General features: G+C 40.8%; 5 protein-coding genes and 1 long non-coding RNA gene across 21 annotated transcripts in view; 3 read left to right on the top strand and 3 right to left on the bottom strand.

The window, feature by feature from the left end:
• Positions 1–3303, top strand: part of LOC108623311 (wee1-like protein kinase 2) — a 5296-nt gene extending 1993 nt beyond the window's left edge. The window contains exons 4-6 of the mRNA XM_018021735.2: positions 176–488; positions 549–1431; positions 1505–3303. Of these exons, the coding sequence (XP_017877224.1) occupies positions 176–488; positions 549–1431; positions 1505–1819 (1511 nt within the window). The 3' untranslated portion in view covers positions 1820–3303. The remainder of the gene's footprint in view (positions 1–175; positions 489–548; positions 1432–1504) is intronic.
• A 589-nt stretch (positions 3304–3892) lies between these two features.
• Positions 3893–7017, top strand: LOC108623302 (sodium/bile acid cotransporter 7). 7 transcript variants are annotated; one of them, XR_003388940.1, is made up of 7 exons: positions 3893–4728; positions 4853–5011; positions 5089–5315; positions 5391–5534; positions 5602–5851; positions 6435–6589; positions 6926–7017. XR_003388940.1 is itself a non-coding variant. In XM_026812134.1 (7 exons), exons 3-7 carry the CDS (start codon positions 4876–4878, stop codon positions 6249–6251), a joined length of 1002 nt encoding a protein of 333 aa, XP_026667935.1. In that variant the 5' UTR covers positions 3896–4087; positions 4577–4728; positions 4853–4875; the 3' UTR covers positions 6252–6527. The 7 variants fall into 7 exon arrangements, 6 of the variants coding, with proteins under 6 accessions (XP_017877208.1, XP_026667938.1, XP_026667936.1 ...); XM_026812134.1 differs by lacking the exon at positions 6926–7017 and having other exon boundaries at positions 3896–4087; positions 4577–4728; positions 6007–6527; XM_026812133.1 differs by lacking the exon at positions 6926–7017 and having other exon boundaries at positions 3896–4294; positions 4577–4728; positions 6007–6527.
• Positions 6993–12203, bottom strand: swm (Zinc finger protein swm). The gene is made up of 10 exons (XM_018021716.2): positions 11859–12203; positions 10987–11105; positions 10616–10913; positions 10389–10550; positions 9961–10319; positions 9640–9888; positions 9057–9572; positions 8194–8978; positions 7863–8117; positions 6993–7745 (listed from the first exon to the last, which is right to left on the bottom strand). The coding sequence occupies exons 1-10, from the start codon at positions 11915–11917 to the stop codon at positions 7659–7661; spliced, it is 2889 nt and encodes a 962-aa protein (XP_017877205.1). The 5' UTR covers positions 11918–12203; the 3' UTR covers positions 6993–7658.
• A 207-nt stretch (positions 12204–12410) lies between these two features.
• LOC108623298 (excitatory amino acid transporter 1) lies at positions 12411–14730 on the bottom strand. 2 transcript variants are annotated; one of them, XM_018021710.2, is made up of 10 exons: positions 14620–14730; positions 14173–14456; positions 13942–14119; positions 13840–13882; positions 13737–13773; positions 13475–13658; positions 13172–13405; positions 12903–13094; positions 12680–12814; positions 12411–12608 (listed from the first exon to the last, which is right to left on the bottom strand). In XM_018021710.2, exons 2-10 carry the CDS (start codon positions 14408–14410, stop codon positions 12470–12472), a joined length of 1380 nt encoding a protein of 459 aa, XP_017877199.1. In that variant the 5' UTR covers positions 14411–14456; positions 14620–14730; the 3' UTR covers positions 12411–12469. The 2 variants fall into 2 exon arrangements, with proteins under 2 accessions (XP_017877199.1, XP_026667933.1); XM_026812132.1 differs by having other exon boundaries at positions 14640–14723.
• The window catches only part of LOC113464120 (uncharacterized), a 41551-nt gene continuing 28632 nt past the window's right edge, over positions 12516–25434 (top strand). For 3 of the 5 annotated variants that reach the window (XR_003388942.1, XR_003388944.1, XR_003388943.1), the window contains exons 1-3: positions 12516–12650; positions 12706–12808; positions 24523–24692. This is a non-coding gene — a long non-coding RNA (uncharacterized LOC113464120). Of the gene's footprint in view, positions 12651–12705; positions 12809–24522; positions 25370–25434 lie in introns of those variants that run through there. The other 2 variants (XR_003388941.1, XR_003388945.1) reach the window with 2 other exon arrangements.
• Positions 14808–25434, bottom strand: part of LOC108623296 (ankyrin repeat domain-containing protein 50) — a 53302-nt gene continuing 42675 nt past the window's right edge. Inside the window, exons 3-17 of one of the 5 annotated variants that reach the window (XM_018021706.2) lie at positions 22629–23461; positions 21981–22508; positions 20960–21734; positions 20434–20607; positions 20144–20314; positions 19638–19949; positions 19038–19359; positions 18721–18967; positions 18473–18656; positions 18079–18295; positions 17809–18000; positions 17491–17738; positions 16601–17130; positions 16219–16396; positions 15463–15549 (exon numbers count right to left, since the gene is read on the bottom strand). In XM_018021706.2, the coding sequence (XP_017877195.1) occupies positions 16225–16396; positions 16601–17130; positions 17491–17738; positions 17809–18000; positions 18079–18295; positions 18473–18656; positions 18721–18967; positions 19038–19359; positions 19638–19949; positions 20144–20314; positions 20434–20607; positions 20960–21734; positions 21981–22508; positions 22629–22954 (4398 nt within the window). In that variant the 5' untranslated portion in view covers positions 22955–23461 and the 3' untranslated portion in view covers positions 15463–15549; positions 16219–16224. Of the gene's footprint in view, positions 15550–16218; positions 16397–16596; positions 17131–17490; positions 17739–17808; positions 18001–18078; positions 18296–18472; positions 18657–18720; positions 18968–19037; positions 19360–19637; positions 19950–20143; positions 20315–20433; positions 20608–20959; positions 21735–21980; positions 22509–22628; positions 23462–25434 lie in introns of those variants that run through there. The other 4 variants (XM_018021707.2, XM_018021708.2, XM_018021709.2 and 1 more) reach the window with 4 other exon arrangements.

Here is a 25434-nt window from a genome sequence, read left to right as displayed (position 1 = left end):
AAGATAAGCAGTTGCATAAAAAAGAATTGTGTGATGAAAATATAAAACAAGAAGAAGGGAAATGAATACAAAAAGATTTAATAAGAGAAAAGAAAAAATACATAAAAGATATGAAAAAAGAATAAATGAGAAAATAGTATTAATCCAAAAAGATCCCTCACAATATAAATTTCAGGAACGTCAAGAATTAAGATCCCATCGCGCGAAAATACATGCACCCAAAAGATATCAATGGCATGTAGTCCACCTTATAAAAGGGTTAGAGCGTTACGCCTCTTCGACTCGCCAGCTACTCCAAAGACGTTAATGGAAAAGAGCACAATACATACTCCATTTCCTACTAAATGCACTAGGTTATTTACATTAGATAGGCCCAGACCTTGTAACAAACCTAATGAGAAACCAGCTGCCAATGTAAATCCTTTCACGCCAAATGGAATGTTATTAACTGCAAGAAAACGTACCAGGTCCAAACGTAGTCTAAATGGGTGAGTATAATATGGCCGTAAAACGTTTCGGATAGTTGAAGTAAACATGCTTTTTCTCAGTTCCCCAGATCTAGAAATTCCGAAGTTCGACCTCGTCGATTCTGAGGACTCCGACAACGAAATAGAACAGGCAACGAAACGCGTGGCGTTGCAGGATTCGAATATACCGCGATATCATCAAGAATTCCATGAACTAGGTTTGATCGGGACGGGTGAATTCGGCTCGGTGTATAAATGCATCAATCGGCTAGACGGATGCATCTACGCCATCAAGAAAAGTATTAAACCCGTGGCCGGAAGTATTAACGAGAAGAACGCGCTAAACGAGGTGTACGCTCACGCCGTGCTTGGCAAACATCAGCACGTTGTTAGATATTATTCCGCATGGGCAGAAGATAATCACATGATTATTCAGAACGAATACTGCAACGGTGGTAGCTTAGCAGAAGCGATTGTCAATTTGGAGAAGGAGAACAAGCGCTTCACAGAAGTGGAATTACGACAATTATTACTGCACGTCGCCGAGGGTTTGAGATACATTCACAGTATGCAATTAGTTCATATGGACATAAAACCTGGGAACATATTTATTTCTAAGGAGAAGAGGCTACTTGCGGTTAATTACGATTCGGCCGATGATGGCTTCGATGAGGAGGAGACGGTGGAAGAAGAGATAACGTACAAAATCGGCGATCTCGGTCACGTTACATCCGTCAACAATCCTCAAGTCGAAGAGGGTGATTGCAGATATTTGCCGACGGAGATTCTACGAGAAGATTTTAGTCATTTAACAAAAGCCGACATTTTTGCTTTCGGTTTAACTGTTTATGAAGCTGGTGGCGGAGGAGCGTTACCTAAAAATGGCGCCGAATGGCACGAGATTAGAAATGGAAACTTGAAAGAGCTGCCACATTATAGTCGCGACCTAAACGATCTTTTAAAAGTAAGTTGATTCTTAGTAGTTCGCACGTTGATCCTGGTGGCTAGATTTAACGAATGTTCTGTGTTTCTTATAGTCGATGATTCACCCGAACCCGGAAATGAGGCCCTCGGCGGTGAATCTTATACAGCACAGAGTACTGTGCCCGTTTGGAAACAAAACCAAAGCTCAGCTTCGGCGGGAACTGAACGCGGAAAAGTTGAAGAACGAAATCTTGTCGAAACAGCTACAAGAAGCAGCTAAATGTTTGAAAACAATTGCCCCGAACGTAGCGGCTATTAATAACACGATGAACGCTGGAGGTTACAAATTGAGACCTACGCCAACTAGAACGGCATCTCGGACAGTGGGTAAAAAAGTTAATAGAAGCAATAGTACTACAAACTTTTGAACGTTATATTCGTGTCATACTAGGACTAAAGGTGCTTAAGGGAAGCTAATTTTCTTTTTTAAGCGCCTTGACATTGTGATATGAATTAATTCTAATTTATAAGTAAAAAGTATGATCAGTAATTGATAGTACGATACAGTACAGAGTGAAATTGTACGATAGCCGTGGGTAATACTGTTGCAGCGATGAAGATATTATATTTTCAAGGTTTTTACGCGTCACTGTCCCGGAGGCAAGTTTCATTGATTATCATTACACAGAATGACAAGAAATTCTGAAGCATGTAATCTTTAAAGGTTTCACTGATGGGTAATACAGTATATTACGTTTCGATATTTTCTTTTATGTATAAGATAAAAAGTAGGTGCATAAGACAAAAAAAATTATAATTACTTTCGTTATTAGACTACTATGTATATGGAATACCACAAAATTTATTCCTTCTTTTTATAGACAACAAGAATAATCGTATGAAACATCTTCTCACGTGCCTTCATTCTTCTTGTTAAAAGTTTTTAGTCCTAACAGTATTATGACAAGAGCGTAACGTCAAAGGGTGTGAAAGAAAAATACGTTACTAACTAATGTTTTGGCATATGATTGTGTTATACTTCCGTTCTTCTCGTTCTTTGCTCGGGTCAACGTTCGGGAGTATCTACGATGGACTGTGAAATCGTTACAAATACATTATATTTTTATATATAGATATATTGCATATAATAACGGTTCAGTGTTGTGTATTGTTTTAGTATTTAATCTTATTAACTAATCTCTGTATTATCCATCTTTTGCTCTAACAATTTTTCGCTTCTCGCATACTCGGACGAAAGACTGCCACTTGAAAACATGAACTGATGACATTTTACATATTTGCATGATGTAAACTTTGTATCTCGACGATTTTTTAAATTCATGATGCACGAATCAATGTTGTACACCGTTCTAAACGATCTTTCTCTCCGATTGTAGATCCATTGTAGAACTTCATCCAAGCATGATTCCTAGCCCTGAAACTTACAATTTCACTCTGTGCTTTCTTTATACAATAGCTCTTAAAATCATGAACGATTAAAGGAGTGAATCTGAGAATAAAATTTTTTAAGTCCAAATTATTTTTATAACATTTTTTTATAGACTTATTATATTTGGCATGCTCTGGAATTGGTATTATACAATTTACACTTGTGTTTTCGAATTACATATATTGGATAAAGTACTGGTGTATAATAATCCGCGGCGTTCGTAGCATAAGCAGTAATACTACTGATTAAGCGTTTCTTATTTTATTTACTAATATAAAAATGTGAATACCAAATTCTCGCCTGTTCGACAAATTCAAATTTTGTAAGTTGATCACTTTTTCCTTCCCTCGGGAATGACAGAAGCTAACGATTGATCATGATTAGAAGCCCTCTTTCGACACCGATTAAACCCCGTCGTGTACAACCCTTTTGACTTCTAGTTAATAAAAAAATCAAAGTTTTTGTACCTAGACTTATTACATCACCGAGCATGCTAATATGTGATGATTTTTTTCTTTATTCCCGCGTCACAGCATTTCAACGTTGTATTTAAGACAGATAAGAGCGAAGATGTAGGATGTGTAATTACTATTTACAAGACGATATCTGGATTGCTTAAGATTTTCGATTATCATTAGGGTTTCTTTCTTCGTTGTAGTTTGCGTTACAAACTACTTGTCTTTCTTGTTCTTTATTTTTATGTATATCGTGCGTAAATTCGGCTGTCTAAATAAGGTCTGTTACCTCATAAAATGTTGAATGATGAAAATTTCTCCTAAATGTGTAACTCCGTTTACGAATCAATGTTATGTATTTAGTCATAGTTCTCGCCAATTGTATGAAACTTACGAACGTTTTGTAAGAAAAAACGAAAAAACACGCATGTGAATAATCAATATGTAATGGAGCTGTTTAATAGCTTCGAGGCCGTGGCAGGTGGGGTGGATCCCGACTTGTGGTGGCAAGATATTGTGGCAATATGCCACCTTTACACGCACTGTGAGCTGNATTACAAACAAATGTAATATTTCTACTTGCGAATTTGTAATAAAATGTTTGAACAAAAATTTCTTTTGCACGTGTTTCGTTACCCGCCTTTTCCAATCGCATATGTTCAGTGATATCCGATTTAACTGTTTATTATTCAGGATGAAATTAATGCAGGCGAAATTGTACGGACGCATGCGTGATGTGAAATGAAAACAGATTCCTTTGATGTATTCTCGTGGTATTTTCGCACGATGCAGTAAGAAATTTCGTGTTATACTCGTCGTTCGTACTGCGTAGACGATAAACATTTAAACAATTACCTAAATATTAGATTGTAATATTAACTTTCGCTGTTAACGTTTCCGAAGTATTTTCAGAAAACAGTTCAATCCCTCGCGGTCATGTAACGATTCCCCGTTTTCTAAAATACCATTTCTCGAGCATCTCTCAACTTAATAAACGTGTAAATACATAATCTAACAATTGATTAAAACCGAATTTAATTAGCACAAGGCACTATTATTTTACACGACATAGGAATCACAAACTCTTAACAATAGAAATTATTAGCAGAACATGATTGCATTTATGAATCTTATAAATACTACTTAATTTAGATGCATCTATCCTTTAATTTTATCAAACGACGAGTTCGACAGAGAATATAATAGTTAAGATAGTTGATAAGTGAATGAAGTTAATATATAGATAATAATACTTTTGCTTTATTCAATTATGTTTCAAGCATGCTTAAATAGGATCATTAGTATTTTATTGAAGTATGCACGCACGAAGGAGAGACAGTGCATGAGATTCTCTGAAAGGAGATCCAGAAAGAGAATGAAACACTGGCTGAATCTGCTCTTACGCAGGTTGCCCCTAATTTTTCCAAAAATGGTTTGAATCTCCTTTATTGTTATCTACAGTTTCTCATTGTATAAATCAATTTGATTTTCATTTATATTACAATGTAATGATTCATAGTGTTTAACGTGTATTAAACTGTGTTTAACTTTTACAGGCACGTGTGAAATTAAGTAAAAGATGCAACACGTTCATGTGCACAATGGCCCAACGAAGAAAAAACAAAGTGAAATTTTATACAGATATGGATACTTTTTATCAATGCTTCTATGCATGATACTTGCGTCTGTTAAACCACAGTTTGGTAAAACAAACGGTATCGATTTATAAGCAATTAATATTATAATGTAATTATCGTCCTTTTACTGTTTTTATGTGAATTTGTTATAACAGGTATTCTCAATGGGAACGTTATCACCCGATATTTTATAGTTCCCTTAACATACTTAGAAGCAGGCCTAATCTGTGATCCCAAGACGCTTTATTTAACATTGACCAATGGTTCTCTTCTAGTATTTACAATGATTTTTATATACGTGCTGATGCCTTTCGTGATGAGGCTTGGAGTATGCTTCTTAACTTATGCCAATGTCAATGTGTGGCTCTTAAAAGGAATGGAAGTAAAGATCAGAAATGAAAATCTCATTAACAATTATTATACGAGTAAGTGCATTTATATTGTTTTCTTGTTTCAGGTGCTTTACTGCATGCCACCCCCGTTCAATACCAGTTTCGTCCTGTGCAGATTGGCACAAGCAGACTTGTCAACGAGTGTTGTGATAACTTTAGTCTCCCATTTTGGAGGATTATTCATATCTCCTGTGCTATTGTACTTCGTGGTAAAGTGATCTGATACTCTCTTTAATGCGAATTCAAATTGCTGCATGTTGATCATTTTTACGTCAGCTAGGAGCATCGACACCACCCCTGGTCGGTGTGAACGTGAAAGAGACGATTTATAGTACAATCATACCGTTGATCATCGGTATCACGATTCAAGTCCACATTTTGAAGTACGACTTCTTGCCTAAGTTTAAATCACCGTGGTTTTCTCAGGGTCTCTTATTAGCCACAGCATACCACTGGTTCTGCGATGCTGTGTTAATAGATGCATCGTCTTTACAAGCGATCGATGTACTGTTATGCGTATTAATCGGTAAGTTTAAACCAGATAAATGTTTGATGGCTGTAAATAATTATCGTGTCATTTTATCGCATGAACGTGTCCGATGTAAATCGTATAAATTCGTATACAGTGGCGGCATGGTCGATGTTATTTCATTGTGCTATTAGTGTACTTTTATGTTCAAGCTTGCGTGGGACAACTGTTTGTTAGCTGTTTGTGTTGGATTTTATGCTCCCGGTGGTTACCCCGGGAAATATTACTAGCCGTGCTGTTTTCGATTACTCACAAGTCGGCGGGCCTCGGTAGCTGGGTCCTACGTGGTGCTTATCACGGTTCGGCCCATAGCCCGACAGTGAATTTACCATTGTCCGTACTACCAGTTGCACAATTACTATTGGGTAGTTTGCTGGCTGGTTGGTTGTCCCCTTAATCTAAAACACAATTAACTTTCCGTGCAATTACACTGCTTTCGTTCAAACTGGCATGCACTCACCGATGTGCTTCTCAATGTATTTTTAAGTATATTATTCGGTACTTAAGCTTCCCAGTGAAGGTATACATGTACATTAATTTTGTCATGGAGAAAGGAGAAAAAAATTAATATCTTTCACAGGAATTTCAAAACTAAGGCATTCTGGGTATTACTTATTAAGGTATCTAAAATCTAATATAGATGATAAATCAAATGCCTTAGTAAATAGTGTTCAAATATAGAATTAAGAAGAAAGTTCTTATAGATTAAGGCCTGTTAGAAGAATGAAACATTAGGTAGGTTTATACTAAAAATTGATTTCAAAATGTATCAAATAAGTTTATTCGTATGTATAATGAAATGCCAAATATGTCGAGACATGATTTTTTCCTCTTTTTCTTTTATTTACTGCGAAATTTTTTACTTACCTTAAGAACTAATTGTTAAGAGTATCTCTGTAACAATTAATATATTACTTTTCTTCGATACACATGTATATTGAAATAACTAGCGTAAAGTTATGTGTGTGCACGAATAATTATTTCTTTTTCGATTCTAATCAACTTAGCTTCATTGACATTTGTTAAAATGAAATTGTGACAATTATACAATTACACTGTACATCATTACAGGAACAATTTTAAATGGTACATTAATTGAAAGTAAAAAAAGAGAAAGAAAGAAACGAGAGAAACCGAATTACACTACTTCGGAGAGTTGTAACGCTATAATCTTATGCGGTAATTATTATAATAAATTGTATTTGTATCTTACAAGTTATAAATATAGTTTCCTCACTTTCGATTGTAAAATTTCTGAAAATTAAGTATCTACCTATTATATCTAAAAGTCTGGCTACCTTTTTTTTTTCATCGTAGATATACACTCGAAAGTAATAACTCTCGAACGTAATAACAAGAGATGAGTCGCGATTCTACAGACGAAAAGAATGAAGGACTTCGAAATTCAGAATAAGATGTTTTTCCCATAGAAAACATAGCGATTTTATTCTACAAATAATGGGATAAATTTGGTTAGTTTTTGTTCTTGTTGGAAACTTGCGTATCTGCTGTTTTTTTTCCTCTTTTCCTATCTCGCGACGCATAACATTCGACACGGTACATTTATTAATACCGTCATAATGCGCACGCGTAATATATTTTAATAATATTAACAAATAGTGTAACACTCATGAGAACGTGTATGAGCTCGTAAATCAGATTTTTTCATGGAAATCATGGCATTTAATGCGTCGAACGACAGTGCAACGGTGGCGCAGGTGCTGGACACGTATTGATTCGCCCAGATCATTACACAGTCATTGTAGCTGGTACCAAGTTTTTGTCACGAGTTAAGCCGACGCTGCTATCGCCGCCAGCTTCGCGATTCACCGTCCTCGTCTTCCTCCTCCTCGTTCTCGTTCTCCTCGAGGAGCAATGCCTCAGCGTTACCCTGTACGCATAAACAAAATGATTATATACGGTATACGCGCTAAGTGATTTTTGTTCGGATGGAAGATCGTGACACTGTGGATATACACTCTTCATTAATGAGCAACGTTTAACTCACTTCTAACTCGATATCTTCCTCGGTGGTGGGCGCCGCCTGTTCGGAACGCGAAGAGAGTTGCACGGACGAGTTCGTATTACTGCCAGCTCCGCCGCGGTGTAGGTGATGCCCGGACACCCATGTTATGGACAATAATCTATCTTGAAATGTGCGTCCTTTGACTAAAGCTACCTCGGCTTCCTTTCTTGATTTGTAATTGATCACGATCGACGGGGTCGCATCGTCTACTATTTGATTCACTATTTCGCCAAATTGCTAAAACGATACACATTATTGAGATGATACAGACGTAACACAGAGAGAAGGATCTGATTTATCAATTGTAACTTACTTGAAAGTGCGCTAAAACTTCAGCCTTCTCTTCAGTTTCATATCCAGAAACTAAAAGACTCGTAGGTCTATGATCTACCGAAACGTGGGCGAAGCCTCTGCCACGACCCCTATACGATAACGCGTGGCTACCCCTTATCACTCTGCTGGATCTTGTACCCCTGCCAATGGCCGAACCTGCATTTAAACCCAACGCAGCTGCCTGCGCACGTAATTCGTTTAATCTCTTTTGCAATTCCCCAGCGTCTTGTCCTTCCTGTTGCGCTGTCATTAAATCTAATTCCGCGTCCAGTATCTCTTTCTGGGTTTGTTCTCTGGATTTCGCCTGTGTCTTGCCACCACCAATCTGGCCGTTGGCTGCCAGGTCTTTGCGAAGATTGCCGATAGACTGCTCCATGGTTTTAATTGTAGCCATAATTGCATCCTTTTGTTCCGGGTTCTTCTCGGCTTTCTCAATTAACGCTCGAAGCTCTATCAAATGCTTGTCTAACAGTTCTTGTTTCCTCTTTCGCAAATCGGCAGTCAATTTCATTGCCTCTTTACGCTTCTCCTCCTGTTTCTTCTTTAACGTCTCTTTAGCGGCTAATATCTCTTGAGTCTTTTTTATCACGAGAACTTTATCCTCCCGAGTAGGAACAGTAGCAGCTTTTGGCGATGACGGAGCCAGTGGCTGCGGGACTTGTTGCTCTTCGGTTGAACGACGAGTAGGAATATATTCGTTCTCATCTGTCTTAGCCGGCGTTGTCACAGCAGCACCTAACCGTTCTTTGACCGAAGGACGGCATCCTAAACAATGGAACGCGTTAAATGAAACGCTCGACTCTTGTTCACGAAGTGAAAAATTTGATAAGAATATCGACTCACCTGGTGGCACATTTTCAATCGCACTACCAGCTGCATTATTGTTGACATTGTTATGCCAAAAAACTTTGATAAATCTATTATTCAACACAGCCTCTGTACTTCTGTATGCGGCCTTAGCTTCAGCTGGCAGCTGGAAGGTGACCAACGCTCCCTCGGGATCGCCACCGAAATTAACTTGGATATTTACAATTTTACCGAACTTCGAGAAGTGATTGTTCAATTGAGTAATGTTGTTCAAGCTACGGGGAACTTTTTTCAACTCCAGGGAACAATTAGCCGGATTATGTACCACTCGTTGTTTTGGTCCGAGGCGATTGAAATCGAACGCCTGTTTACGCTTTAACGGATTTGTTTGCGTATGCGTTATCTCGGACGAGTTTGTGTGTGGAATTACTGGCACGCTAATCAATTCCCGTTGACCTCTCCCGTAGATCCCTGGGCCAGGTGGTGGGTGTCTGCCCCACGGCATTCGCGGCTCCATGCTCGGTGCATCGGGATTATATTCAGCGAATGCATCTGTCGAACACAAAGACTGTATCATGTCCTACTAGGAGCTTATTAAGCATGTTTGATGAATGCTTACCCATGTTAGAATGATGTTGATTCCTTAAATGCGGTGGAGGCAAACTCGCGAGGGGTAGATGTTGAGGCGGAGCATTGCCATTGGGTCCTGGAGGCGGTTCTGGTACTGCTGTTACAGGTACTGTTCCTGGTGCTTGTGCACTATGCGGACCGAAGGTCAGCACACGACTTAAAGCTACGTCTTCTAACACGACTGGATCCGTACCATGATCATAAGGGCAGAGATCACCTCTCATGCAATATCCTTTCTCTACAAATCAATACTTATTCATTCCGCGAACTAATTGGTTTCGTCAATAAAATAACTGAAGTCAATACGAACCGTCGAAATCTCTACATCTCCTCTTCGGTTGGAAACCCGGCTGGCTATTTGGAACATTAGAAGCAACGGCGACGACGCTTTGAATTGACTGACTAGTAGTAGACAACCTCATGTCCACGTCCCCGTGATTGCTATCCTGTGTCGGAGTGCCACCACCGGGACTGCCTTCGATTCTCTCTGTCCTGTCTACGTCCATTCGATCAGAACGATCTATCTTCTTACGATCCAACGACCTGGATCGAGATCGAGATCGAAGAGGTGTCGGAGATCGGTTCCTAAATCGAGCCCTGTGATCACGATTGTCCGGACCGTCTCGTATTCTCGGACGTATCGGTGATGTACTACGACTTCTGCTCCGCCTGTGAAATGATTTTTTCTTTAGATATTGTAAAGGAGGGATGATCGTTCCCGAGAATTTTGTTTCGTACCTTCTGTCGTGCCGTCGTGTATTTGGTGGCGATTCGTTTCTCCACGGTCGACTCCTATCGCGTTCTCGGTCGCGACGAATATGTTCCCTGCTTCTTGATCTACGCCTATCCCTTTCCCACGATCGGGAACGCGACCTAGTTCGAGATCTCATTCGGCCACTTCTAAAACAAATCGTAAGTAGCAATTTAGGATGACTTTAATACTTGAGGGTTTGTTTAAGACCTACCGACTCCTAGAACGTTTCTCTTTCTCTTTGTCGACTTTATCAGAGTCCGATTTTCTCGTTTCGCGTTTGCCTATAGCCATAGGCGCAGATCCGTTCATTTGGACTGGAGCAGGAGGATTGGCGTTTATAGGAGCGATTGGAATTGTACTTTCGGTTACTTTTTCTGTGGTTAATGTAGGCGGTGGTGGATTCACACCAGGTGGTGTCCCACCACCGTCCGGATCACTTTTCGGAGGTGGAAGTACGTACTCTTGAGTTTCCAATGTCTTGAATAATAATTCCACGAAATTTTTTGTTTCTAAGTGAACAGACACAATCACTGTTAAACGATTTCTTAACAGTTTTATGAAGCGACAGGGATTTAAGGTTACCTTGCTGCAAAAATACATCAAGCTGCTCGACCATTCCACCCCTTAACTCCTCCAATGTCTTGTCCTTCTTAACAAGGGCATATACATATTTTGCTAATGCAGCAGGGTCTGCGTCACAGCTATAATAGACATTATATTCATTCATTCTTTGTTTCGACTTAACACTCAAGTAATAATTATCAAACATAAGCCATGCAGCAAGTACATATCCGACTAAATGCAACTTTAGCTAAATCAATAAATTAGAAATGAACAAATGAAGTTGATTACACATTCAATACAAATCAAGTATCACATAATGTACAGAAAGCTGGGTGATACTTTTAAGAATTGATTTTTAATGAAAATATTCCTGTATAATTTAATACAAAGATATGTACAATAAGAATGATGTACGGGAAAGGGCGATTGTTATATTCTTCCCGGGGGGTAAACAATGTTCTAATTAAGCATTACTGTCAACAAATCAGTAGAAAATGGATAGTCACGAGTCGAGTTGTTTATGTGACGGGATTAGGAAAAGAATATGCGTAGGTTTATCACGATATTGAGCAAAATATTCGTGTCGCTGATTGAAACAATAAAATTTGGCCTCCCGCAGTCAATTATTCGAAATGTGCTCGGTGGAAAATACACACGAAATGGATGATGAAGTCGACGTATCGTGATTCGGCTCGTTGTTGTCAAGAGATTGATAAATACAAAGTAGGCATGAAACGATTTACGGATGATCGTTCGGGAGAGCTAGGAGAGTAATACATGTAAATAGAATTCTGCATGGGGTGTAAAGCATAGCACATGTACGGCCATTTACAACATCAAATGCATACACATACACCTAAGAGCGTACTCGGACAAGCTGGCCTACTTACAGTGGTTCCAAGACGGCTGTGAGCCACGCCTTGAATTGATCAGGATTCTCTATTATCATTTTCAGTGAACAGGCGACGAAAAACACATGGAACTTTTCAAAGACACACGGTAATTACACGATTCCTGGGCGGGAATAAGTACTCTCCTAAGTAAAGACAGTCGCCATTCTGAAATCTTTTTCCTATACATGCAGCGTTCACATAGATAGTCAGTTCATTTCTAGAAACTATCGCGAGAGTCGCTGTCAGCATTCAGTCAGATGGGCTAGGTCAGGCTAGGTTCTTGCGGCCAGTTCTTTACTAGATGAGTCTTCTGCTATTTAAAAATATATCTGCTCGATTTTAAACTAACCGTCCAAATAAGAGCGATTTATTCGAAATTTTTTGTTACAAATTAAATCCTGGAAACATCGTATGTATATTTTCTGAACAGCTATATAGTGCCAACTTGAATAACTGCCAGTCAAAATCTCAACACTTCCCTGATAATTAAGTGGCGATATCCGATTTAGGATAACTTCATGTGTAAGTGAGGTAATTAGAAAAATCTGCTTCGAGTATATAGTCACTTTATTAATAAATAGCTTAGTCAACAAGATTTGTTCTTAATTTTATGAAATATTACGTGTGTTTATTGTCAATTGTACTACTTCTAGTTCAAAGTTTTGGTTATCTTTCTTGTAATAATGACTTATTATACCGGCGCCTAAAGCGTCGGCCACAATGTTCATCGTGGTCCGAAAACGATCTCTGTGAAATAACGTTTTCATCCATCACATCTCTTGAAATCAGGTAAGGCATTAAAAAAAATTTGTGCTTACACAAACCAATCGATGGCAATGATCAGGGAAACGTCTTCCACTGGTACCCCGACGGAGTTCAACACCATAATAAGCATTACGTAACCGCCACTAGGTAATCCCGCGGCACCAATGCACGATATAGTACAGGTAATACTATAAATTTGTTCATATTGTTGTGCACAGCCTCGTCGACGAGCTTAGTATCTTACTTAACGGCGAGAAGAAAATATGAGATACGAACCAGATTATTACAGTTTTGAATAACGAGAACTGAAAGCCATGTAACTGAATTATAAATATTGCCCCAATACTTTCGTACAATGCTATACCGTCCATATTAATAGTAGCTCCAATTGGCACGATAAATCTGGACACTTTAGAAGGTATCCCAAGTTGTTCTAAGCACGATATCGTTACTGGAACCGTGGCTGTACTAAATTGTAATTTGACGATGCTTACAATCTTGTCCGTAAAACGAGAATTAGTATAATATCTTCGTTTGTCATTTACCTTGATGATGTACCAAACGCTGTGACAAATGCTGGCCCAAGTTTAAGTATAATATTGTATGGAGATTTTCGTGTACATATAAAATATAATAGGGGAAGTATTATGAGACCTTGTATGATTAAACCAGTGAACACTGTTAAAATGTAAATTCCAAGTCGTTGCACTACACTCTTGAAGTCTTCCACTTCGACGATTTTGCCAGCGATTAGAAATAATGCACTTATGGGTACCATCCTGAACAATACGAATATTTGCATGTAGTATACATCGATTATTTTTCTTACATGTGATAATTCACTTTACATTATTGCCCAATTCATGATTTTCATCATTGCATCTGATAAAGAAAAGAAGAAACTCTTTAGAGCTTCCCCTTTTGACTCTATGTTTCCGATTGCTAATCCCATGATTAGACTAAAGAATACTAATCCTAATACATTTGTTCCTGATACATTTGTATGATCTATTTCCCATTCTTCGATTGACACTAAAATATATTAAGTGAAAGGGTAATTCAATTTTTTCTGGTCGGTTATTTCTAATGTACATCGTTATTATCACATACCGCATTCGTTACTTGGTTTTCTTAATGATGTTTGATACTGAAACAATAGTTTTCTTATTTTCTGTTCTCCAATTATTCACGAATGATATAGGTAACACATTACCTGAAATAAACATGCGCCCACTATGTTGTCCGGTAAAAGATTTCTGTAATAAAATACGGTAAATTAAACAAAGGAAGACACGAAACGAAAGAAGTAATGTACCTGAATAAATCTAAAACACTGTCCAGTGTTATAAAGGATCTGGTTGTGTTATGTGACACGACGTTTTGGCTTTTAAGCAATTCCCCAGGTTTTGTTGTCTGTACAAGTATAACGCTTAATATTATACCAAGCGTCGTTGTCGTCATGTAGTAACACAAAGCCATTCTTCCGATCTGGCCTATGTAATTTAGTAATTGAACATAATATTGCTTGTGGTAGTTTTATACTTACCTGATTTCTTCAAGTTGCAAGTAGCACTCACTATGCTAGACGTTACGAGAGGAAGTATCAAGCAATTTACCATCCTCATGAATAGTTCTCCAGGGAATTTTAAATACATTATTTCGCGTTTCGACCATGGTTGAGGTGTAAACGTTTTAAGAATAATTCCTAACGAAATACCAGCAAGCACCCCGACAATCGTTCTGAATATCAACTTATCTCTTAGTATTCTCCTCAATATATTCATTTTGGAAATGTATCAATGGTTCTACTCTGCTTATATGTGTTCTCTACTGTAATATAAATGATGTATAGAAGTACTTTTGACGAGAAGCAAAGATAGGATTCTTTATCTCTGAGAATGATAAGAATTTCTTTTTATTAACTATGTGGAAAATTGATCTTATGATATCTACAGTATTATGTAAAGCGTTAGGAGTATGGATGGTACATTACTTAAAGATAGAGGACATCACCTTCAGGAAGATATCTTCTGACAGTAGATGCATTTATGACCCTTTTACAGACGCGATAGAACACGCGACGTAGTTCTACCTACATGCTCTTTTCACGTTCAATTTATTGTCAAATTACTTTACTACCGAGAAAGACACGGCGATCATTACGCAGAGAAATGAACGACGTAACATCGATGGTTTGCTTTTTATTTATTTTGCATCTATTACAATATAATAAATATGATCGTGCACAATACATGAAGGATGTGTATTTACACACGTTTTTTTAAATTAATCTTCAGGCCATAAATTTACGTATTCGTAACTTAGTTCGCATTATCATGCTATACGGTTTTTTTTATATATATCATTTAATATAATTTATACATATCTTTACAAGTCTGCGTCGCCCTTCGAATCATCGATACATCACATTATGCATTTCGCCTGCATCCAGTCTTCCGAGGAAAAAGAATCTCATAACATATCGCATTTTTTTTGTTCCATTAAAATCACGACTAATTAATCCTTAAAAGGTTTCGATAATTAGTTGTCAGTTTGATCGTTTCGTTTATATGAAGTATTAGTGAGATCAGTAGAGAATTTTATTCAACGTTACATTTATACAAAGTCATGTCTTGTAAAGTTTACATATCTAAATCTACAATATTTCTCTATACTGCTTAATATTTGGTTTTCTTCTTGTATATTGCGCAATTTTCGCCTCCTTCGTGCGTTTCATGTTTTTAGTTCAAATCGCGATTCTTACAAGTTTCTCGTCGTCTTACTTCTTCATGTGAGGTAATTTGATTTTGCTCAAATAAAAAGAGAAAAATTTGTTTATTGACTTCCGTTTTTTGGTGATTACGATTCGCCAACCGCAGTAACGGATCCCGGTATCCTGTTGAGGTGTCTCCGACGACAGAACCTGCCGTCACAGAAATAAATCAACGTATCGATTAAACCCTTCATTGTTCCCTTCGGGCATGGTTACATTTTACTACGTAATAGCGATAATTTAACTAGACACAACACGAACACACTTAAACGTGGGTTAGCGAGACCGGTTATTCTGAAAAGATTGTTAGAACATTAAAAATACTTGTTCCGTTCGCTATATTTCTAAGATTCATCGCAAAAAAAATCTAATGTTACACGTGTATCGTTATTTCTGGTCATGCAAAATATTTGTAAGTTACGATTTAGTAAGAAGGAATACAAAATCTACTGATACCACTTCCAAAACTGGACACTGTAGTTACAGTGCATGAGGATCAGCTACTTCTATATTTCCTTACAAATCGTAAATAGATATGTATATCATAAAAAGGAGAACTTAAACAGATTCGTCATTCAAATGAAAGTCGAATTAAAATAAAGGATGAATATATTTCAATTCTAACACTAAAGTGTACGACTGTAAAATTGTAATTATATATATTCATAAAGCATGAAGTTTGTGGTGCATCGTAAAGAAAAGTAAGTATTGTTCTATGATCATTTGTACAATCTTAAACGAGCTGTTTCATCGAGTGAATTATTCTTTACACAATATGCGTGGCCTTTTCCCCCTGTATAGTGAAATTTGTGTCAATACCTGTCCCTACAAAGGTGTTTCCTTTCGTGCCTCCGCCTTCCATTGAAATCCGTTTACCCGCGTAGTAATAGGCTTATTCCTATTAGTCGCGTTCTCAATTCCGTTCCTAACACCTGCTACTAATCTCATGGCTGGGTTGGAAACCAAGCCATTACGCTTTGGTTTTGCATTGCTCGCGCTGCAACAGAAAGTTCCTCTATTTGAAAAACAAGTACGCCTCTCAATTCTTAACCCCTTGAACGACAATTTATTTTCAGTCAGCACTTGAAAAAGAGGAAAGTTTATGACGAGCTGGACTCGTTATTTCCGTTCAAGGGGTTAAGAGGTAACAGAAAAATGAAGAAAGAAATATCTTTCGAAACACGATTAATTTTATAATTACCTGGCAGGTGTGTGGTCAGAGGCATGTTTCACGCTTCTGCCAACACCAGCACCGCTGTTCCCCAATATTATCCTCATGTGCGTGTCTCTGGTGAAGTGAGTATCGGCCGAATTCCTTTTGTCCTCAAGTCTGTTCTTTTTATCCTTCAGACCCAACATCTCGTTCGTCAATTCGAATGGTTTGCTAATGTCGTTCTTATCGATGATCTCAGTTTTTATATTAATCGGTTCGTAAATGGCAGACGTGTGGTTGTACCCTCCGATCTGTGCTTTGTACGGCATATTCTGATTACCGGATAGCAATGACACCCCTAGCTGACTTTGTATGACGTTGGCCGCGGTCTGAGCACTCGGTGGACTAGTGTTTGTCGGCGAATACGGAATCAGGCTGTCGCTTAACGGCGAATGAGGCGGCGAGGCGTAGATAGGGCTCTGTGGCTCGCTCTTCAGCGGCGACAAAAGTTTGCTGAGCGGCCGACTCTTCGCTCCCCTCGAGCATTGTTGTAGTTGTTGCGTGAAAGATAATGGTGTCTAAAATTATAGCAGTGAGATAGAATCGAATTTGTAGCGCGTGTAGAGCTTCGGCTTTGGGAGAAATTTTAAGAGACGGCTCTAAAAATTTGTTCCAAGCGATGGCTGAACACGCCGTTTAGCCCGAATCTACGTTCAAATTCTGAATCGTTTTTTTTTAATTCTCGTATGCAGAGTGGTACTTGTAAAGAAAACGATCTGTACACGTGTGCATGAAACAGAACGAACAAAAGCATGCAATCAGATAAAGAAACTATCGAGTGATGAGCACCGATTGGAAGTGGTATCGGAGAGCTCTGGCTCTTCAAATTACGCAGAGTTAATTGAAAAAGCATTAGGGACAAATTGTTTGTTACCTACTTTTATTACCTGATTCACCATCGAGTTCTGGTTGAATTTCCCTTGGTCACTCTTTGTACTTCCGGTCAGATTACTGCTGGACTTGCTGTTGCTCGAATTGTTGCCGAGGGACACGCAGCTCCTCCTCTTCGTCGAGTCCGGTGACTCTGCCGGACTGTACTGCGTAGACAGCGGGTTCAGAATCGCGGACGACGGTTTTGTTTCGGCTGTCGAATTCGATGTTACCGATGTAGCGCTGCTACTTCCACCTGTGTTACGATTATCAGCGTAATAAAATGGACAACGAACATATTTAAAACTATTGATAAACAAACGAACCTCCGTTAATGCCAGGTCTGAGGCTTCGTTGGTTAGCCGAATGTTCCTCGAGCAGCCTGACTACTGTGTCGTGCCCGCTTTTCGCTGCCACTTTTATAGCATTCCGGCCGCAGTGATCGGAGTGGCTGGGATCAGCACCGTGATTTAAAAGTGCTCTTACGCAGTGTTCGTGACCTTCTTGTGCGGCAATACCTGTTCCAATATTATATTATATTAATTTCGTGGTCGCGCACATTATATCTAATTACAGAAATATAGATTACACCTTACCTAGAGCTGTTGCTCCCTGATTACAAGTGTGATCAGGAGTAGCTCCGTGTTCCAAGAGCAATCTGACGATGGCAGCGTGTCCTTGCCAGGCAGCGGAGTGCAGAGGTGTTCTGTTTTCGTTGTCACAAGCGTTCACGCTAGCACCACCTTCCGTCAGCAGCAAGGCCACCATCTCGACGTGCCCTTGCCAAGCGCTCACGTGCAGAGGAGTTCGACCCTGTAAAATAATAAATTTAATTATACACTTGCCTTTTCAGACGCTATTTTTTACACGATTTTAAAGTTACACGGTTTTCATTAACACGATTTTTTAAAATGATTTATTCAGAATTTCACCGTGTAAAAGGAGAGTCAGATGTATATTGAAACTAAAAATGAGAAAAAATTTATTTACTTCGGAATCTCGGCTTTCAACGTCTGCCCGCGCATGTTCCAATAAGAATCGTGCCATCGCCAGCCTGTTCTCCAACGCGAGGATGTAAAGAGTGCTCCTGCCATCTGCGTCTTTTGCGTTCACGTCCGCGTTGTGGGCTAACAATACTCGGACTGTGTCGTAATGGCCCTCTAAAGCGGCGAGTCTACAAATTTTTTTTAAATAGTTAAGAATATATTTAATTAAAATTAAAATACGAGTTAGATTACCTGAGAGCAGTCTTTCCATCGTGAGCGTGTTGGTCGATGGGCGCGCTGTGCTGCTCCAGGAGTCTCTCGACCAACGCGGCGTGGCCCTCTTGCGCGGCCAACATCAGGGCACCTTTCCCGTCGTTGTCTGTCTCATCGATCTTTGCGCCAGCTTCTAGCAACGCTTCGCAGACATCGATGTGGCCTTCAAACGCCGCATAGTGCAACGGCGTCCAACCAGAATTGTCCCTATGTTGTTCATCCAAGCCTAAAATACAAAACACCCTCAATAAAATAAACATTAAATTCCCATTTAATATAGAAAAGGGACTATGTACCTCTGTCTAACAGTTGTTTGACAACGTCGGTGCCACCTTGGGCAGCAGCCACACTGAGAACGGTCCTGCCTTCGTTATCGATGCTGTCAACGTAACAGCCCCAGAATAATAGCAGGGCGACCACCGTTCCGTGACCCATGCTGGCAGCTGCCCACAGAGGTGTACGGCCAGTAGCGTCGCAATGGTCCACATCCGCTTCGTATTCCAATAGTAATTCGCAAACGTCCCTGTGTCCCTCGAACGCAGCCACAAGCAACGGCGTCATGCCATCCTTATCCTGGTGATCGACGGCAGCCCCTCTTTCCAACAGGATAGTAACCACCTGTGGCAGAAAATTCAAACACGTCCTTAAAAAAAAAAGATCATACATACAGTTGCGATTTGCTGTAACTACTTCAGAATTTAACTAAACTGAGATTTAGGTGAAACAGAGATGGGGTGAAATAGAATGATATTCAGCGAACTGAACGCTTGCAAAGTGCAAGGGTTGCTCGTTAGTATACGCAACGACAGAGGTAGAGAGTATTCGCGTTCGGGGGTCTGTTAGTATAACAATGAATCTCGCAAGCATCCCGGCGTCGTCTGTCCACGGAAACTAACTTTTGCGTAGCCGTGATTGGACGGGACGCAGAGAGCCGCGACGCTGAGCGCAGTCCTCCCGTCGTTATCGGCGTGATTGATCTCCGCGCCGAAGTCTAGGAGGTGTTCGACGATTTCGCTGTGGCCCATGTAGGCGGCGGCGATCAACGCGGTTCTACCCTCGTCATCAGTTCTGTTGACGTCGGCACCGTGCTGCAACAGGGCTTTAACGATGTCCTCGTGGCCGCCCCAAGCGGCTGCCCTCAGCGCGGTCCGTTGATCCCAGTCCGCGCAATCCACCATCGCCCCGTGCTCCAACAGCATTTCCACTACCTACAGTATTTTCATTTCACCGTTTTTATTCTCGCCTCCTCGTATCAATACTTACAAACCTCAGTAAACATTGGGATACGTTAATCAAGCGTGAAATTTACTATGTCAAACGATACCTCGCCTTGAGCGTGACTCTACTGATCGAATTTTATGCAAAGATGATTGTTAGATGACTGGTATTCTTGTTTTCATACCTGAGTGTGGCCACCCCAGGCAGCAGCCCTGAGGGCTGTCCATCCATCGCAATCGGCGTGGTCGGCACAAGCCCCAGCGGCTAGCAAAACCCGCACCACATCTGCATAGCCGTGTCTCGCCGCGAGGTTCAACGGCGTTTGACCGTGACGATCGGTAGCTTCTAATTTCGCCTAAAAATAAATATATCCAAATCACGTAAAGATTGTATAATAATTCCAAGGGAGGTTTCAATGATTAATCGAGGCTTCTATAAACGAAGACGTTGGATTTTAAAAATGGGTATCCTTACCTGAGGACATGTTGCCAGAGCCAGCTCCAGCAGAGATGCATTACCGTCTGCAGCGAGCGTGTGCAGCACTGTTCGTCCACAAGAATCAGCTTGATTGATGTCCCCGCTTTCGCCGAGCAGTTCCGTTAATGGTTCGCTAGGAGATTCATCCATGGGGCTTACGTCTTGCGAGACCTTGTACACAAAAAACCGCAACGCGACCGTTACATAAATCCCATTGGAACCATTATTAATCAAGTAGAGTTCGAAAGAAACATGCTAGAAGAAAATGCATCGTCGAGTCTGCAACTGCTCAGCTATCCAGAAACTATTTTAGACTCACTGGACATACATGCAAAATGTAAATTTTCATTTTTACAGTATAAGTGTTCATGAATATTTCTTGTGTGCACAGTATTGACAGTTCGACAATTAAATACTCTAAATTTTGCAAATAAATCCAAACTAAACTTCGAATTAAAATCATAGTTGGAAGCTCACTGCCTCGCAGTTTAACTCAAACAAAGAAGAAAGGGAAATAAATTACTTGACTAGAAGAAACAGCATCCTTGCTGGCATCGTCCTCGACGGTCTTCTCCGAGGGTTTCGCGCCAGCGTCGATCAGCAGCTTCAACAGCTTCACCTCCTGCCTTGGCCAGAGGATACACTCGGAACTATCTAAGTAGCAATCCTCGATCGGTGCTCCGCTGCCGATCATCCAGAGCACCTGAAGCGTATGCACGTCTAAATTGCAATTAGTCGTGGCCACGCTGGTGATCGCCCGCTGGAGATGCTGCCCCAGGACGCAGATCTCGTCGGCGTTCAATTCCGGCCCGCGCAGCGTATAATACGCCGCCAGCATCGCGTGACCTTCGACCGCGGAGCACAGATACTTCTGCGTGCAGTGTTTTACGTCGAGCAGCCACTCCGCGAAGCTGTGATGGAACAGCATCAGGGCGCCGGCCCGGGAAACGGAGATGACGCGTCGCAGAAGGTGCAAGCGTCGATTGAAATCGTCTATGGTGATGTTCGGACAGGCGGTCTTCACGCACTTGAAGAGGATCTCCTGGGTGATCGGCAGTTTCGCGGCTAGGATCACGTTTAGGAGGGGTTGAACTTTGGCAAATTGCTTACGGCTGAAGAGCCTTTGACACAGCCACAGGTAAAGACCGTTCAGCGTGCCTGGGATCTCGCGCACTTCCCGTAGTACGATGAAATTCTCAGCCACGCCGTCGAGAACCTTCTCCAGGTACAAGAAACATCCGTTGCTCTTTATGTGCAGCTGGTTTAGCATCTCGGCCGTGTCGCGCGAGATGTGCTGCCTGCACGAATATCAAACGTTTTTCTGATACGCTGTTACGATTTAATGATCCTTATGGTAATTCATGATGATTGACAATGACAGACAATGATTTTTCTTTTAAAGTAATGGTTGAAGCCTCTACTTTAAAATGCTATTGTAAATGAAAATCAAGCACGAAATTTTGCACTGACCTAACACATTTCATTGTACCATGTAAATGTTTTCTTTATTACTCAGTCAGTACTCAAAATTATCAAACGCGTACCTTAAAGCATCTTCTTGATCTAACCGCGCTAGGATGTACTGCTGGATGTCCCTCACGACGAGGGACTTCCTCAGGTCGTCCAATGGGATCTTCCGGAAACCGCTGAACATCCGGGAGATCGGTTTGCTCTGTCGCCGAGCGGTGCAGACTAACAACAGCCATTGAGGGAACAGGTGATGGTGGTTGGCTAATAACTCAGCAATCGTCCTACTGACGTTGTCGTTCTCCCTCCTCGAGTCCCTGGTGCCCGTCTGCGGGACATCCAGGGTTTGTCCCTCGTCGATGGAGTCGACCAACAGGAACAGGCAACATTTCGGTGGTTCCAACTCCAGCAGTGGGAATAGCAAAGCCTTTTTTAAAGCGTCGTCGGGATCTCTGTCGAGGACATCCGGTTGCAGGGCTGCTTGTATTTCCGGGTCGGTTCTCAGCTTCTCCGCGTACGCTTCTGCCACCATCTCCCTGGAGGACAATGGCACCGTCGTGGCGTTCGTCGTCGTGCTTCCTGGTATCGGAGAACTCGAAGAGACTCTGTACAATAATTATCATATTATGAATTTTACTGTGAATTCAATATAAAGAATAATTGTCCCTTAAAATCTTTCCCCATCAGTAGCCAAACACTGTATGTTATATCTTAATTTTATCAACCTGTGGATCCCATCGGAACCGGGTTGTAGGAGCTGAGCAACCAGAGATCTGACGAACTGGGCTGGTGACAAGGACGCCTCGCTCCTAGCTTGGCAAAAATGCCTGGCGAGCAGCCTCCTGTTTAAAGACCTTTGGTGCCTGGCATTGGCACCGGCCGAAGGCCAAGCCAATTCCGCGCTGAACGCAGTTTTCCCGCTTCCTGGACCACCGACGACCAGAACGCCGCAGGTCTTCGAGGCTGGCCTCTGCTCCAGACAATGAGACAGCTTGGTGAACGCCCATTCGCGGCAAAAGAATCGTTTCTTCTCGATCACCGGCGCAGCCATCCTTTCAATGATCCTCCGAATTGATAAGCGATTACCCTTCGTTGCTTTAGGTACTCTCCCGTGAACTCATCCGTGAGTTGTATCAAAGAGGGTTGAGCTCGTGCGTCCGGATAGAAGTTACAGGCCGTGTTAAGTGTCGAACAACTACGTTTGAATGCTAGGCTAACTGTACAGTCGACCACCTTGTTCAATTTGCAGTATAGAGTAAGTTCTAAAAAATTAGTAGAACTATGTCCGTTTGAATTCGTCTAGGCTAACTATAAACGTCGGCCACGTTGCTCGGTTGCAGTGTAGAGGAGAATCTGTTAGTGTATCTAGTTTCGTTGGTCGAATGGATCTTTTGCTCTTTCGGTTTAGATTGGTTGCGGACTATGGTTCATCTCGATGTACGAGGGAACATCGGTCAGAGGGAGCCCAGGGGGCTCTGAGGCTTCCTCGGCCTCCATTCAGCCTTCTCATCGCCTCGCCGCGGACGAGCACCGCGTTTTCTGTCCCCGCATTCTAAACCTGAAACAGCAGAACAGGCACATCCTTTATGCTATTGATCCTGGCGTCAGCTCTTGCTAAAAGATCCTCATGCAAATCCAGACACGGAGCAAAGCCACTCAGAAATATTGCAAAGCATTTTTCTTCGAGAATAGCCGCTCGCTTCTCTGAAAGTCGGTTAAAGGAAATCTGGTTATTCCTCGTTGAAATTGCATCGAGACCTGAATAGCATTTCTTTTACGCGGAGACGTGGTTGCATTTTAATGCCACGCTTCGTAGCTCCGCTGCTCTTTTCCTGACTTTAACATTTAAAGACGCCACTGTCAACAATCCGTTAAAACTTGTTTTTTCGCTAGGCAAAGTGCATATCCAGCGCACTGTGAATTAACTATCTGTTTTCGTTTCATCCGCTCGGCGCGGGTTTTCACGTTCAGGTCTCGACGGAGGCAAACGCGGCTGGTTAATAATTAGAAAAGTCAGACGGCGCGGTATCTCCGTCTCATTAGTGGAACTAGTTTGTCATTGGCCCTCCTCTACGTTTCTACCAGTAATTTTGCAGCCCACCCGCGAACAGACAATTATCACGGTCGTTTGATACGAATTTCGGATCGTTCACCGTCCCATGAATAAACCCCGGAATGATGCTTTTCATTAAACGCGACACTGTTACGTACCTCTAGTATTTCCTCCATCAAGGAACTACCGCGATCTTTGCCTCTAGTGGCTTACAAATCGTGTGTAAAGTAGAACATTTTTAATCTGGATTAAAAAATGAAATCTAAAGCTGTTCAAAATTTATTTTAGGTGTTCCTACATTACACGCGATATTGTTGCATTATACATATGGTGTAGTTAATTTGGATTTGTCGCCATTAATAGAGATTAGAGTAATACCTACTTAAGAGGAGATATAAATCATGTTATTACTCTGATCCAAGTGCACATTATTACTATTATTATATTGGGCTGGCAAGAAAGTAATTCCGATTTTCAGAAGTATTTATGCATGTATTCATGAAAAAACCGAAATTGCTTCGCCAATCCAATAGAGACTGATTACTTAATTCTTTATAAAATTGTAGGCACACGCGAGGGTGAAAATTGAAAGGATTCATCATGAAAACCCTTTAATCCCGACGTGTTCAATGCTATAATCGGATTGAATCGGTGGAAAGAAGGTGGTCTGAGGCGCGTCGTAATTAACCGGCGCATTATACTAACTGGGAACACGGGAATGCGTGAAATACAATGGGTAAGGACAAGCAGCAAACGAGGCGTTCGAATTCATGGCGACCGAGAGTAATTAGGTGACCCGACGCTCAAAACGTCGATCTCATTCGTGCGCGTACACTGCCGTTAAAAAGTACCAAAACTTCAAAATATATTTATATATTATATTACATGGATACTTATATGTACATGGATATACTTGTATATTACATGGATACTTATATATATACATGGATTTTTAATACAGAAGTCTTGTACTCGTGGATTCGTCTATTTTCAAGTCTTATCTTAATAGTAGGGTAACAATTGCCTTAAATATTCATACGTAACAGAATTTAACAAGAAACGTTGTTCGCAATTCTGACTCTACACTTTTTAGCGGCAGTGTACCCATGTTCACCCCCGCTCTCATAACGACTCATAATTATCCCTGTGGACCCGTTCTTTCTCGCGTTTTTCCCTTGCCCACGCTCGGTTCTCCTTTCTTCTTTGGTGTAGACGCCGCGTGAATCGAGTCGAGCGAATTAACTAGACTGCCGCGTAATTAAAGCAATTTCTCGGATGACACTGCCCGATGCAAATTACGAGGCTCGAGGTGGTAGTCAAACCGATGAGATTTTCTAATAAGGAATCCTCAGGCATGTTTGCATTGATTAGCCTCTTTAAAGTATAATCAATAATAATTGTCGTCTAAAAGAATTTTTCAGTGATTCTATTAAAAAGGGGAAGAAAGACTGATTCACGATTTGTTCAAATACAAGAAT

This window comes from Ceratina calcarata, unplaced genomic scaffold, assembly GCF_001652005.2.
Source record: "Ceratina calcarata isolate Rehan_Ccalc_2016 unplaced genomic scaffold, ASM165200v1 scaffold26.2, whole genome shotgun sequence".
In the NCBI taxonomy this organism is placed as follows: domain Eukaryota; kingdom Metazoa; phylum Arthropoda; class Insecta; order Hymenoptera; family Apidae; genus Ceratina; species Ceratina calcarata.
The sequence above is the reverse complement of the archived record's forward strand: the minus strand, read 5'-3'. Positions and strand labels throughout refer to the sequence as shown.

Coding starts and splice junctions, on each gene's coding strand:
- LOC108623302 (XM_026812137.1), top strand. CDS start 4,876: ATGCAACACGTTCATGTGCACAATGGCCCAACGAAGAAAAAACAAAGT. Junction 5,012..5,088: donor ACAGTTTGGTAAAACAAACG/GTATCGATTTAT, acceptor TTGTTATAACAG/GTATTCTCAATGGGAACGTT. Junction 5,316..5,390: donor GGCTCTTAAAAGGAATGGAA/GTAAAGATCAGA, acceptor TTCTTGTTTCAG/GTGCTTTACTGCATGCCACC.
- swm (XM_018021716.2), bottom strand. CDS start 11,917: ATGATAATAGAGAATCCTGATCAATTCAAGGCGTGGCTCACAGCCGTC. Junction 11,106..11,858: donor ACAGCCGTCTTGGAACCACT/GTAAGTAGGCCA, acceptor TGTCTATTATAG/CTGTGACGCAGACCCTGCTG. Junction 8,118..8,193: donor AAGTTTTAGCGCACTTTCAA/GTAAGTTACAAT, acceptor GTATCGTTTTAG/CAATTTGGCGAAATAGTGAA.
- LOC108623298 (XM_018021710.2), bottom strand. CDS start 14,410: ATGAATATATTGAGGAGAATACTAAGAGATAAGTTGATATTCAGAACG. Junction 14,120..14,172: donor TTGCAACTTGAAGAAATCAG/GTAAGTATAAAA, acceptor TAAATTACATAG/GCCAGATCGGAAGAATGGCT. Junction 12,815..12,902: donor TTCAAAACTGTAATAATCTG/GTTCGTATCTCA, acceptor ACAAATTTATAG/TATTACCTGTACTATATCGT.